Source organism: Lithobates pipiens, unplaced genomic scaffold, assembly GCF_037356315.1.
Source record: "Lithobates pipiens isolate NorthernLeopardFrog02 unplaced genomic scaffold, aLitPip1_a1.2 Scaffold_8, whole genome shotgun sequence".
NCBI classification, from domain to species: Eukaryota; Metazoa; Chordata; class Amphibia; order Anura; family Ranidae; genus Lithobates; species Lithobates pipiens.
This window is the reverse complement of record NW_027507903.1, coordinates 515,335,677-515,350,144: the sequence shown is the minus strand read 5'-3', so window position 1 is coordinate 515,350,144 and position 14,468 is coordinate 515,335,677. Positions and strand designations below refer to the sequence as shown.

At 42.4% G+C, this 14,468-nt stretch overlaps 1 protein-coding gene across 2 annotated transcripts in view; it reads left to right on the top strand.

Moving 5' to 3' along the window:
• Nucleotides 1–9,260, top strand: part of MATR3 (matrin 3) — a 40,307-nt gene extending 31,047 nt beyond the window's left edge. For both annotated transcript variants that reach the window (XM_077469413.1, XM_077469414.1), the window contains exons 11-15: nt 1,710–1,744; nt 2,857–3,211; nt 4,846–5,095; nt 6,575–6,696; nt 7,733–9,260. In XM_077469413.1, the coding sequence (XP_077325539.1) occupies nt 1,710–1,744; nt 2,857–3,211; nt 4,846–5,095; nt 6,575–6,696; nt 7,733–7,777 (807 nt within the window). In that variant the 3' untranslated portion in view covers nt 7,778–9,260. The remainder of the gene's footprint in view (nt 1–1,709; nt 1,745–2,856; nt 3,212–4,845; nt 5,096–6,574; nt 6,697–7,732) is intronic.
• The last annotated feature ends 5,208 nt before the right edge of the window (nt 9,261–14,468 follow it).

Here is a 14,468-nt window from a genome sequence, read left to right as displayed (position 1 = left end):
TGCCAGTCAGTATCTTTGCACAGCCATTGAAGAGGAATGGGCCAACATTCAACAGGCCGCAATCAAAAACCTGATTAACTATGCAAAGGAGGGAAAAAACTGCATGTTTTTATTGTGGCCAGCCTAAGGCACACCTGTGCAATAATCATGCTAATCAGGGTCTGGATATCCATCCAGCTGTGAGGTGGATGGATTATCTCGGCAAAAGAGGTGCTCACTAACACAGATTGAGGCTGCATTCACACAAGTGGTTTTTTTTCAGGCAGTTGAGTGGTGTGTGTGTGTGTGTGTTTTTTTTTTTTTTTCCTCTGGTCAAAAGGTCATCAATGTAAAAAGCAGAAACACCTGTAATCTGCCTAAAAAAAAAAAAAAGCTCAGGTACTTTTTTGAGCTTCAGGTGTCAAAACGCTCCCATGTGATCAGTTGCCATTAAATTGAATGGGATTTTTTTTTTTTTTTTTTTTTTTTCCAGCCGTTTTACGAGCTGAAAATGCTCAGGTGTGAATGCAGCCTTAGACACATTTGTGAACAAAATTTAAGAAAAAAGCATTTTGTGTACATAAAAAATGGTGTAGATCTTTGAGTTCATCTCATGATAAATGGGGGCAAAGACAAAAGTGCTGCGCTCTTATAACATTCAAACTCAACACACTTTGCCTCACTTTTTTCTCTTGGACTATCTGTTCTTCTAATACATAAACAGCAGACCTCAGCCCTTCCACTACAATATCTACTCTAACTAGCTTCTTGCCTGGATAGCTGACCAACGCTTTGCCACCTGCCTGTATTCACTTCTGACCCTCCCAAAGAATCTCAATAGGGAGGAGAGGAAATATACAGATTTTCTAGAAGATTACTGCTGTTTATTTTGGGAGATTTGTTATAGAGCCTCAATTTCCACTCTGGTTAGTGGATACTTCTCAGCAAGAGTCCCAGCCACTGTCCTGAAGCTCGTCTGCCAATGCAAGTCTAACTTCAAACCTTCAACAGATTCCCTCTTTCCCAGATAGGCTTCAGCATCAGATATGTCGTGCTTGGTTTCCATGTCATGAGAAACAGTAACATGGTATTTAAGCTCTGTTCTTTCTGGAACCTTACATAAAAACTAAATGCTGCACTCCAGCTGTGGAATCTGTGCCCCAGTCCCTACAATCCTGTCACATGGTATGCTTTTGGCCTACAATATAACATGCCTGTGTGAGGACCCAATTCCACCCCCTTAGTGTATGTGCTTGCATATCTGGGCCCTGTATCTTTCAATCAGACCAGCTGCCTGTGGATGGTATGGGATGTGGCACAACCAGTACACTCCAGAATCTTTGGCCCAATGCCGTACTGTTGATCCGATGACGTGTGAGCCATTATCACTTTGGAGTTGTTTGGAACAACCATAAGCAACGACAAGTTTTGGGAGCATTCAAAGCCTTGCGGCTTGATCTGCACGTTTGCAAAAGTCCTGAATAGGTATCCACTGCAGTGCAAATTTCAGCTTGTAGCCAGTGGATTATAGAGAGCATAAGTGCACTAAAAATTTGACAGGCTTGAGTTATGAAATTGGCTGAGGTACCAACCTAATGCGTATTTTAGTACTAGGGCTGGTAATCTGCTTGCCAATTGCACTTGTTTACGTAGAATTGATCCTCTACCCATATGGGTGGTTTTATTTATTTTTGTCGGCTTTCTAAATGTGTTTTTGCTTTTTCCTCTAGATTCCGAACCTTTCAATTGAAAAAGAAAAGGGCAGGTAATTTTAATATGCATGTTTGACATTTTGTTCCTCCCTTTTATTCCATTTTTAGTCAATCATGTTTATTAGCTTATTCAGGTGAAAATTAAAGTGTTTAAAGTGAGTAACAAAATTAAGTTGATATGTAGATGTTTGCAGCTATCTTAGTTTCGTCAGGTTTTTCCCTTTGTGTGCATTTCACCCACTCCTTCACTCTGCTGCAGAGGTCATCAACCCTGTCCTCGGGGCCCACAACTAACAGGCCGGGTTTGCAAGATAACTGAAATACATAACGGGTGATATAATTTGCTGCTCAGTGACTGCAGTATTCTAGTCTTCGTCTCCCCAAGGTACTACATAGAACCTGGCCTGTTAGTGGGCACTGAGGACAGGGTTGATGACCACTGCTTTACTGTATCTAGAATCTGCATTGCCACCCTAGGACAGAATGTGAGGACTGCAGAACACCTCCCTTCTCATAGTGAGGTAGGTGTTCTGTAGTTCAGATGACAACTGGGCAGTGCTGTTAAATGCTTGGGCTTTTGTGGATATCGGTATTTTGGTGACTGGACCTTGGCAAAAAAAAGCTATAAGAACTTCCCCTATATAACCTATAACCACTCCCAACAAGCCTTTTTTTTCCTTGCTAGTGGTCTTGGACAATTAGATGTCTTCAAGTGATTGTAAACACCCACCTTGTAAAACAACCCATTCGGTGTAAAATAGACATGAAAGTCAAAACATTTCTCAGCTGCATAATAGCAGGGGGAGGAGAAACAATGGTTGGCTGTGTAAGAGGGTGGGGGGAGGGGTAGATTACTGGGTTTAGGATCTCCTTTAATGCTGGGAGGTGGCTTCTTGATAAAATGGTTGGCTGCTCTTGGTACATAACTTCTGAGCCTCCTGAGGATGTGTGACAGTTGGGTGTTGAAGCCCTACCACCACACCGGTTATTCTGTCAAAAAGGGATTAAAGGCACAGGTTCCATTTATCCTCATTCTGACTTCAATATGTAGTCACAAACTTGGAAAAGGATTAATGTAACTTGCACGGCACTCTGTATTATAGTCACTTCTCTCACTGTTGTATTGTTTGCAAACCTTGTGTAAGCTGGTATTCCACATCTACAGAAAGAGAGCTCATCCCCAAGGTCAGAAGAATGGCGCCAAACCAAAGCAGCGGAAGACTGACAAATCAGAGTCAAGTGATGCAGACAAGTCCTCACAGGTTGTCACGACAGAAGATAATGACCAAACCACTGAAGAGACTGATCCAACAGACCTGGTGTCTGGATCATGTGAGCCTGAGCTTGCAGAGGAGACTGGGGATGAAGAAGCAACTGCACTCATGGAAATGAGTGGCTCTGTAGAAGATGGGGCAGAAGTACCTGACGTTTCTGACCTGGATCAGCAAGAGATGAGTGAAGATCAAGGAGAGGCTCAAGAGCCACTTTCTTCAACTCCTGCTGTTGGAGGGAGAAAGAAGGTATGAATCATTCTAGCTATATTATTTTTATCTAATTACCTGTTTTAAAATGTAGCACTTCTATGATGCGATTTGCCTTATCTATAGATGGTGATGATATGTCGTTTCAAAGAGAGAGTAAGCTTCCTCTAACATTTACCGATAGGTAAGCCTTATAGACTAACCGATGGGTAGTGTAAATATCTCCTAAACGTGCACTGTTTAGTAGATATTTACATTACATGCAGCCAGTGACATCACTGGTGGATGCGCTCTAAAAAAACAGCCACCGGTGCTGTTCCTTCCTAGCCCTGTGCCGTGTACTGCGGCTCATGTGCATGAGTGATGTCATTGTGGCTCTGGCCAATCGGAGTCGCAGCCATGAACCTAGAAGTAACAGTGGTGAAAATGGAAGCGGCTGCAGCGCTGACATTGCGGCGCTGGAACAGCTTTGTTTTAAGGCAAGTTTCACATAACTTGCTAGTATGCGATTTATACTGGCACATCATGACTTTACCTTGTGGGAAGAAAAAAAAAAAACTTTAAATATGTTGTCCTCCTCTTGTGAGGTTTTGAAGGGATATGATGATTCTAGCCTAGCTGCTTATTTCGATTTTTGCCATATACAATTAAATACGGCATGGACCCCAGCAGCCATCCTGTTCTGGCACTATGTCCTCACTCTTCTGAGTTGAATAATACATTTACAGGACGCTGTCTTAAAGTGGGGTACCCCCTAAAAAAAAAAATAATAATTAAGTCAGCAGCTACAAATGCTGCAGCTGCTGACTTTTAATAATCGGACACTTACCTGTCCCAGGCTCCAGCGATGCGGGGCCGTCATTCGTACTGTGGGAACCCGGCTGTGGCTTCACAGGCGGGCACCCACTGCGCATGCGTGAGCGGCGCAGGGCACCGTGATACGCCGCACAGTCACCTGGGACATGTGACAGGTCCCAGGTGACTGTGCGGCGCGAGGGCAAGTGATGTCACCAGCCCAGGCGAGGAAGAAGGCAGACTACGAGGGACCCCCTAGCAACAAGTATTTAAAATTCTTTAAAAAAAAACATTTTTTACTCACCTCTAAACAATTCTTTTATTTTTTTTTGGTGGCAACACCACTTTAAAGGGGGATTCCACCAAAAAAATAAAATAAAAATTAAAAGCCAGCAGCTGTAAATGCTACAGCTGCTGACTTTTAATAAATGGACACTCACCTGTCCCGGGTTCCAGCGATGCCGAGGCCGATCGATCGCTCGGCTCTTAGCTGCTGCCGTCACCATTCTAGGTGAGGGAATCAGGAAGTGAAGCGAATCGGCTTCACTTCCCGGTTCCCTACTGCGCATGCGCGAGTCGCGCAGCGCAATAGGAATTCTCTGCGCTGTCACTGGGACCCGTGTGAGTCCCAGCAGACAGCGCGGCAGGACAGGAAATTACATAGACTCCCACGGGAGTCTGTGCCCGGAAGTGGGTGTAAATACCTGTCTTAGACGGGTATCTCCACCCCCCCTCCCCCCTGTAAGGTGCCAATTGTGACACCGGAGGGGGGGGGGGGGGGTTCCGATCAGCGAAAGTTCCACTTTAGGGTGGAACCCCGCTTTAAGTGAAAAATAGAATAACGCCTTGTTTGATCAAAACTATTCCTCTCATTCTAGAACACACAGGGTTTTCATGGGAATATGGAAGATTTTGTTACTCTTGATGAAGTTGGGGATGTGGAGGATATGGAAAGTCACAAGATGAAATTGGAAGTTTCTGAGATTGCTGAAAATGAGACGGCTAAAGCGGAGGACGTGCTTACAGGTGTTAAAACCATTGCAGACGAGAGTGCTACAGAAACCAGTAACTTAGCACTACTGAGTACAGATTATGAGCTTGGGCCATACCAGCCCAACAATCCTGTCGGTAAGCATATTTATCATTGAAGTCTTGTCTTTCCTTTCTTGTAGTAGTTTTTCAATTGGTCATATGCCATGAGCAGAAATTTCTTGGCAGGCACATGTCTGTCAGGGCAAAATAAAAATATTTGAATTCAATTTGAAAGGTATACATCATTGCAGTGTATTTGGTCTGCTTCAGCGTTGCTATAGACTTTTTGTTTGTGTGAGAAGCAGTTCTGATGTGAACAAAAGCCTATGAACGCAGATTTTTTTTTTTTTCCCCATTTAGTGTGTACTTCCATCATCCAGTGCGTGCTTCCATCATCCAGTGCAGGAGCTGTGATTTGGATGGTTGCGCTCTCCTGCCCTTCATTTAGGAGATCAGGCTACAGACCAGAGTGGATTTGGCTTAAATCACAAGCAAAATAGCTTGATTTTAAATTGGCTTGCTTTTAAATCCTAATTTTTAAAGAGCAACTGTCATTCATCTCCCGCAGCTGCCCCTCTCACCTGCTGTTGACTTACAGACGGTCCTATTCACTTTAATGGGGTTGTTGGTGATGTGGCAGTGGCACAACAAGGTGAGACGTGGCGGCAGTAGGTGGGTGGATGCCCGCTAACGCTGCCATGATGGATCTGAAATGACAGGTGCTCTTTAATTGTAAGGACTCATTCTTGCTGGTAGTTAGAATCGTAATATTTGCAAACAAAATTAAGGTTTCCCATTTAGAAGGTTAGTAAAAAAAAAGTGATATTGGAGCTGATTCAATCATACAGTTCATAGTGTACATAGATTTGCAAAACAATTGGATATGGGAATATTCCAGAACATTGTTTTATCTCGTGGTAACTGAAATTGTGTGACTGCATCAACGCAGTGCATGTTTTTTCAGCTTGCAGAGCTTGGATTCATTGAGTTTACCAAAAATGTAAATATTGTAGGATATGCAGCCTCATGCTGAATAAACTAAATTTATCAATGTATCTTAAATAGAAATGTATCTTTTAGACTTTTACTCCACCCTGCTACAGACTATATCAGTTGCTTGCATTTTAAGGAAAGGATTTGTGTGACTGTACTAGTTGGTGATTCTAATAACTTTAGCCTAATTGTACAGGACTTGTACTACCTAGTTTCATAGTTAGTAAGGTTGAATAAAGACACCAGTCCATCCTGTTCAACCTGAGTTGAGTGTCTACAGTTGTCCCTATCCCTGTACATTGCACACTCACATTGGTCCCTACCCTCAAGGAGCCCACAATAAACCATGGGGATTTATTTGGCAAAATTGAGTATAAAAACTAGCATTACAAGTGCAGAATAAGCACAATGTGTGGATCTCCATGCAACAGCACTTGTCGGATCAGCTTCTTTGTCCCTGGGGAGCAATCATTACATTATCAATTACATCATTGCATAATCATATTATATGAATGCGCTGTTTTGTAATGGTATTTATGAGCTTGAGATATATGTATTTTTTTTTATTTTTTAATATTCAAGGAGTGGACTATGTGATTCCCAAAACTGGCTACTACTGCAGACTGTGTTCACTGTTCTACACAAGTGAGGAGGTGGCAAAGGTTACACATTGCGGCAGCCTGTCTCATTATCAAAAGCTCAAGGTAAGGTGTGTGTGTGTGTGTGTTGGGTTCCCTTTGACCTTCCATGTTAGGCTGACCATAAATGTAAAAGGGTTCTGTTTAGATGACATAGGCACTTGGTAAACTTAAGTTCCTGGTCAGATATTTGTTGAGAGGATCATTATATGGGTTACTTGGACTACAAAACAATTTGATTTCATAGCAAATAAGGAGTTCTTAAAATGAGTTATTTAAAAATAACCATGTTTATACTTGCCTGCTCTGTGCAGTGGGTTTGCACAGAGCAGCCTAGATCATCCTCTTCTCAGGGGGCCTGCTCAGTGCTCCTGGCCCTTCTCCTGTTGAGTGACCCCCACCCCACAGCAAGCAACTTGGGATGGGGGCACCTGGGCCCAGCCAAAGCTCCCTGTGTCCATTCAGATATGAAGCTGTGGCCTGGCCCACCCCTTCTCTCCTCATTGGCTCACTGTGTCTTGACAGCAGCAAGAGCCAATGGTGCTGGGATTATCAGGCAGCCAAGACACTAATGCAACATCGCTGAATCTAGAAGAATTTCAGGTATTGGGGGAACCTTCTGCCTTTACAATCTTGCTTTGCTAGAGACATGGAAATCCCCCAAAAATGCAGGCATTGGCGGCTGTCTGCAGACTTCTGACTAGAGTTTTTTTGAGAACCCTGTCCTTTAGGTGACTGATGTCAAAAAAAATTATTTGAACAGGACCCCAGGACAGATCCAGCACTGCTGAACATCAAGTGTTCCCCACCGTTTTCTCATTTTGTATTTTGGGGTTTTTGTTTTAAATTTTATGCTCAGACTCCTCAAATGTTCTTTTAGGTTTTTGCTGCTAATCATCCATAGGCTTATTACGTGGTCCACAAGAGAGATCTCCTCTGTCTCCCAAGTCTTCTATTCCCACTGCATTCTGTAAAATGTATTAAGAGGAGATAACTGGGCAATTTTCTCCAGCTAGTATCCAATGAAAACGAAAGACGTTGAATGCAGTTAAATGTATCTTGCCTCCTGATTTATTCATACACAATTTTGTTTTCTCTTCAGAAAATTCTGAACAAGACGGCCAAAGCTTCAGAGAAGAAAAACTGAGCAGCAGGAAGACTTTTTTTTTTTTTTTTTTTTTATTTGCATTAGAACACTTTGGGGAAATTGTGAAATAAACTGTTCACCAATAAACGGATAGTATGTTAGATTTGTTTCAGGATGTAAGTGCAGTAGCAGTTACTTGCAGTTATTTTGAGTTGTGTTTTCTCAATAGTTTGCTTATTTTATACAAAATCTTAGAGCAATGTTTTCTTCAGTCAGTAATGGTCACAGTATTATATAAAGCTTCCAGTCTGAGACTGTTGGGGGTGCCTCCAGTTTAGGTGGCTTTGAAAGGATTCAACATTGGAAAGAGCAAGAAAGTGAACATCCTTTAAACTTTGTACATATTTAACCCCTTCATGCTGCCTTCAAGGCAGCAGTCTTATGTGACCACTGCAGTCAGTCACATGATCAAGATTCTTAGAAGGCATGAACAAGAGCTGTCAGTGACCGCTTGGTGTGCTGTAAGCATGCTTTCAGCAGACAACCTCTGGTCACTCGATGCACGTGTGTGGCGGCTGGATGTTACAATATTGTTGCTGCTGCGTAATGGCACTGCGTAAGTAACGCGTTACATAAACGAAGCATGCCAACAAAGTTAGTTATGTATGCCTTATTTAGTGGTTTCCATCATGCAAGTGAACAGCAAATCTGAAGCTACACTTTTGAGCTGGGTTTAGAGCCCAATTAAGTTTGTTTAACTTTGAGATGCATCAGAAGAAACTGTGCAAAGTCTCTTGCTTTCTGTAGAAAGTATTCACTACTAGAAGTAAACAAAGATCATGCTTCTGATTGGGGGGGGAAAGATTCAGCTGACTCGCCATGGGGTGTGGGAGACTTCCACATTCACACAGCAGGAGTCCTTCTCTGATGAATGCTGGCAGAGGACAGGTTATTACACTCCAGCTGTGGCTGCTTTCTAAAGAAAACCAACTGCAGGACTTTGCACACCTTTTTTGTTTTAATGCGCCTGGAATAAGTTTAGCGGATTTAAACAGTTCGGGGCTTTACCAGTGACTGACATTGAAGAGCAGCTCCAGTCAAATGGCAAAAGGCTTGTGTATCAGTGTTTTATCTGCCCCAAAGATTTTAGTAATGCACATATCCTTTTTGTTTTCCTAATCCCTATGTTAAACGGCTACATTACATCAGAGCTTGCAGTTTTGAACATTGTGTTACTATCCCAATCTTTGGCTAGCTTTTTATTTTTTGTCCATTGAGGGATTCGGGAGTTCACCTTCATGGTGTGCTGCCTGCAAGAGAATTGGACACTAGCTAACAAAACTGCTGGCCAGCCCAGGATAACCCTCCTATTAGCAGCATGCCTCAGTAACTGTGGAGCCCAAGTGCTTTATGTGATGTATTTTAATTCACCTGCGTTCATTTTATACACTTCCCCAGAGCAAATCCATTTTATACAATTTGTTTGCTAGTAGTGAAACTGTATTCAGCCAAACTGAATAAAATGTAACATTTTTTTTTCAAAGGCTTGTTTTTTGTTTGTTTTTTTTTGTACTGTTGCTTTAATGAAAGTTGTATAGGACATTGCACCCTACTGTGTGTTTTTAGAGACTGGTAAACCCCGAATACTTTGGTCACAACCTCAAGTTGTGCTGTAAGCCAGCTGTACTGGGGGGAGGGTCGCTGACTTTGTGGAACTTCAAAAAATGTGGATCTTTGTACAAAGGCCGTCGGCCGAGAACTTGTATTGCATACACACGGCAGGACTTTTTCAGCCAACTTTCACCAAATCCTGTGGTTTTTCTGCTCTTTACCACCACCTTTTGGTCAACTTCTGTATTGTTGTCTGATCTTTTGCATTGGTTCTGAGCATGCCTGTTTGTACTTTTTACAAAAGTCCTATGGCTTTCTGTACACACGATCAGACTTTGCTCCATCGGACTTTTGTTGCCAGAAAGTCAGATGAAAACCAAAAAAGTTTGTGTGATGGAACGTACACACGGTCGGATGTTGCTCCAAAACAGCTGATTTGCATGTTTGTTGTCAAAAAGTCTGATCGTGAAGTATGACTCGGGCAGAGGAATGATGGGAGTTCAACATCTGGAGGGTGGCAAGTTTGAGGAAACCCCCCCCCCCCCCCTTGAGTCCTTGGTTTTGTTCTAGTTTCTGAAAGTGGTGGACCTCTTCTCCTTCATTGAGAAAATCAACCTTGGCCTAACTAGTGTTTGTTTTTTTTGTTTTTTTTAATACCTCTGGATTTTTTAACCCATTGTTGTCTTCTAACACCAACAGAGAAGCAATGTATCAAAATGTTTCAATCTCTGTAAAAATGTGGGAGCCATACCTGGACCTTACATCCCATACATAAAGTCTGAGGCCAGAGAGGGATGCCCAATCTGTTGCCCACACAACTGCAAACCTGTAACCATGATAATCAATTTTAGATGCGAGGGTCCAACAGTTTCTACTTTATTGTTGTAGCTTTTGGAGTATATGTTTTTAAGTAGTCTCCTTTCATAAATGAATAGACTAGGTCCTCTACCACAGCCCAAGAGACATGCTTTTTTGACAGAGGTGGACAGCTTTTATGGACACATGGTCCACTGCATTCAGTTAGAAATTAAATGAAATTATTTTAATCGTACAATACAGGACACAGACTGAATGCTGGCAAACTTTTGAGGACGCAACCTCCTTATAACCCTACCCCACTCCTGAAGCCTACCTTTTTTTGCTAGTGTTTGAAGGTGATGGACCACCTCCTTATTCTTCTTGAGCCTTGGGTTCACACTATAGCGATGCAGGAACCAGCACAATTCCAGTGCAGGTTCCTGCATTGCATCTCTTGTTGGCAGTTCACACTGCCCTCTGCTGCGGTTGTCATTACAATGCTAGACACCCCCAGATCGGTTCACAAATTGCAATGCAAACTCGATTTCGACAGGAATCGGCAGTGCAAGGGGGGGGGGGGGGGAGTCCCTGCAACCCTTGTGCAAATCCAATGCGAGTTCAGCCATACAAACTGTCTAAACTCGCATTGCATGTATCGCGTGCAATGTCTGTTTGCCTATGAACCCAGGCTGAGGGAGAAATCCCTCTTAGTGTAACTAGCATCTTCTTTTCTGTCCTTGGGCTCTCCACTAATGAAATTAACAACTCACTATTTTCTAATACAGTATAGGCAGTGTACACAGATTGGTGCAACCTTAGGACCCAGACTCCATGCTGGAGACTGAATCCTTGTGTGCTTATGCATCATGTTTAATTAGCTGCAGGTTATTGTAGAAGTCCAGGACCGTGGTCCATCCCTATGGAGCCCAGAGCCTAAATACACCTTTGGGGGGGGTATACCCACTGTGATTGACAAAGCCTGGACCTTGTATAATAACCAAAAATGTGGACGAGTAAGACAGCATCAGCCTGTATGTGATCATTAATGTGAGTAGTATGCATTCATGCACTGTAACTATCAGGAAACGGGACTGTCGCATCTTAATGTCGCATTTACGGCACAAACGTTTCCAACTTGGTGGAATTGATGGTATTTATGCTTCTCCAAACTAGCCTCTTTCTGTACCTCCAGCTCCTGATAAATGTATGCCTGGTAAGAGGAAGCACACAGATGCAGTCACGGATGTAAAATCACTTTTATTACCGCCCCAATTTTTTAAAAATTAGGACACCCTTTAAAATCTACATAAAAACATTGCAATTATTTGCCAATCTCATACCCAACCTTTCTTTTATTCACAATAGAAATCATGTCAAATAAGCTGATTATAGCATTTTAAGAAAAAAAGATTAGAGATCATTTTTAAATTGAAGGCAGCAACACAAACAACTCAGTTGTGACAGGACAACAAAAAGCTAGCAAAATAAGTGGTACCAAGAAGGAAGAACATTTTCTACAACTATTTTCATGTGGTTGTATAACCCACTTTCACATTTTTACCTACAGGTAACCTTCTAATAAGTCTTACCTGTAAGTAAAATTAATATTTCCTAAACCTGTACAGTTTGGGAGATATTCACCTTGCATGCGTCTGCAGCAGCATCTGCACTCAATAGGTCTGGTGGATGTTGCTGGAAAAATCTGAGCTTCATGCAGGAAAGAGGACTCCAGCATGCATGCACGGGAGCGTCACAGCTGGACTACTACCGCCCCATGCACGAAGCATGCTGCGTTCTTAGGCCCGGTTCACACCTATGCATTTTGCGGTTTCCAATACAGATTTTTGATCTATGGAACCCTGGCCCTTTCCATAAAATTCACAGATGTGAACTTGACCCAATGGAAACCATGTTGAACGGACTGTAGTGCGTTTCTGCAACACAAACTGCACTAAAACAAAAAATTGCAAAGGTGTGAACCAGGTCTTGCTGGCCCAGAAGGGGGAGGGCCGAACGTCTGACCTTCCTTCCCATGGAGGTGGGGGACAGGGTACCTGTCAAAAACACACCCGCTTCTCTCTCCTTCCCCCCCCCCATATTGGCATCAGGTCAGAAACTAGGGTAAAGAGCTTTAGTCTGGCAAACCTCTCCCCAGCTTTGCTTTAGAGACACTCTGGAAAGCATTTGAACAATATCAGAATTAAAAATTGCAAAGACTAACCACTTCCTGACCGGCGCATGGCATGTACATTGGCGGAATGGCAGACAAATGGGCGTACCTGTACATCCCTTTAAATTTGTCGGTCAGGACCTCTGTAAGTCAAATCACCATGTGGACACCCGTGATTGTCTCATGGTGAGATGCTAATGCAAACAAGCATCTCCCTGTTCTGCCTAGTGACAGCTTCACTGATCTCTGTTCCCTATCATCGAGATCAGTGACATGCCACACATCCTCCACAGTTAGAAACACACCCCAGGACACACTTAACCACTACACTGTTACCTAGTGGTTAACCCCCTTCACTGCCAGTGTCATTTGCACAGGGGTCCGTGCATTTGTATAGCACTGATTGCTGTGTAAATGACAATGGTCCCAAAAATGTGTCAAATGTCTGTCCGCCATAATGTCGCAGTCGTGACAAAAAAATGTTTTCGCTGCTAGCAGCCATTACTAGTAAAAATGCCATAAAACTATCCCTTATTTTGTAAACGCTATAACTTTTGCGCAAACCAACCAAAGACTCATTGCGATTTTTATTTTATTTTTTTTTACCAAAAATATCTAGAAGAATACGTATCGACCTAAACTGAGAGGGGGGGGGGGGGAGTACTATATTTTTGGGGGATATTATAGCAAAATGTAAGTGTTTTTTTCAAAATTGTCACTTTTTCTGTTTTATAGTGCAAAAAATAAAAATGCAGGGGAGATGAAATACCACTAAAAGAAAGCTCTATTTGTGGGGGGGAAAAGGACGTCAATTTTGTGTGGGAGCTACGTCGCACGACTGCGCAATTGCCACAAGTGCTCTGGTCTTTGGCCAGCAAAATGGTTCGGGGCTTGAGTGGTTAAATATATCCTCTACCACAGATATCAAAAGCTGCAGAGAATCTGGGAAAATCTGTGCAAGGGATAATATCTACAGTGCCTTGCGAAAGTATTCGGCCCTAGAGGTCGACCGATATGGGTTTTTCTCTGGCCGATGCCGATATTTAGAAATCATGGCGGCCGATAGCCGATATATGATGCCGATTTTTTTTGGGCTGATATGTTAGGCCGATTTTATTTTATTTATTTATTTTTAATCCCCCTTGATCTAACACACCTTTCCCACTGGGGCGTTTTTCAGGCGCTTTTGGGCTAAAAATAGCGCCTGTAAAATGGCTCCCCTGCAGTCTGTGTGAAAGACAGTGCTTTCACACTGAGGCGATCTGCTGGCAGGATCTTAAAAAAAAAGTCCTGCAAGCAGCACGTTTGGAGTGGTGTACACCGCTCCTCCACCACTCCTGCCCATTTATATGAAGGGCACCACTGCCGAAGCGCATGCAATGCGATTTGGCAGCGGTTCTTCATGGGCGCATTTAACCTCTTCCTTGGCCGCTAGCTGGATTATATGTGCCCCACTAGCAGCCAAATAGCACCGCTAAAATGATGGTAAAGAGCCGCTAAAACTTGCGCTCCAGTGTGAAAGCGGCCTTCATACGCGATACAGAAAATTTCTTACACTTAAACATTTATTAAACAAAACAAACCTCCAATCAGTTTACTTGTATGTATGATTTAAAAATATATATATATATATATATAATAAAAACAGGTAGTCAAAACTTTTGGACAAAGAAAAAAAATGGGCTAACTTTACTGTTTTTATTTTATTTTTATTTTTTAAATGGTGTATTTTTTTCCCAAAAAAATGCATTTGAAAGACCTCTGTGCAAATGCTGTGTGACATAAAATATTGCAACAACCGCTATTTTATTCCCTAGGATCTCTGCTAAAAAAATATATATCATTTTTGGGGGGGTCTAAGTGATTTTCTGGCAGAAAATACAGGATTTTTACTTGTAAGCAACAAGTGTCAGAAAAGATTTAGTCTTTAAATGGTTAAACTGAGAACTTCTACACACAGAGATAACTTCATTCATTCAAGTGTAAACATTGTATCTTTCTGTTCTTTTCTTGGCAGCCTGCCCAGAGTGGAGGAAAGTGTTGCTATGACGACTCAGTCAACTTAGACTGACTTCTATACAGAAGTCATTTCAAAGTCCCGCTGTAGTTCTAAATCGGCTTTTTATCAGCACAAATCGGCCGATGCCGATTATTTAAAAAACGGCAAATATC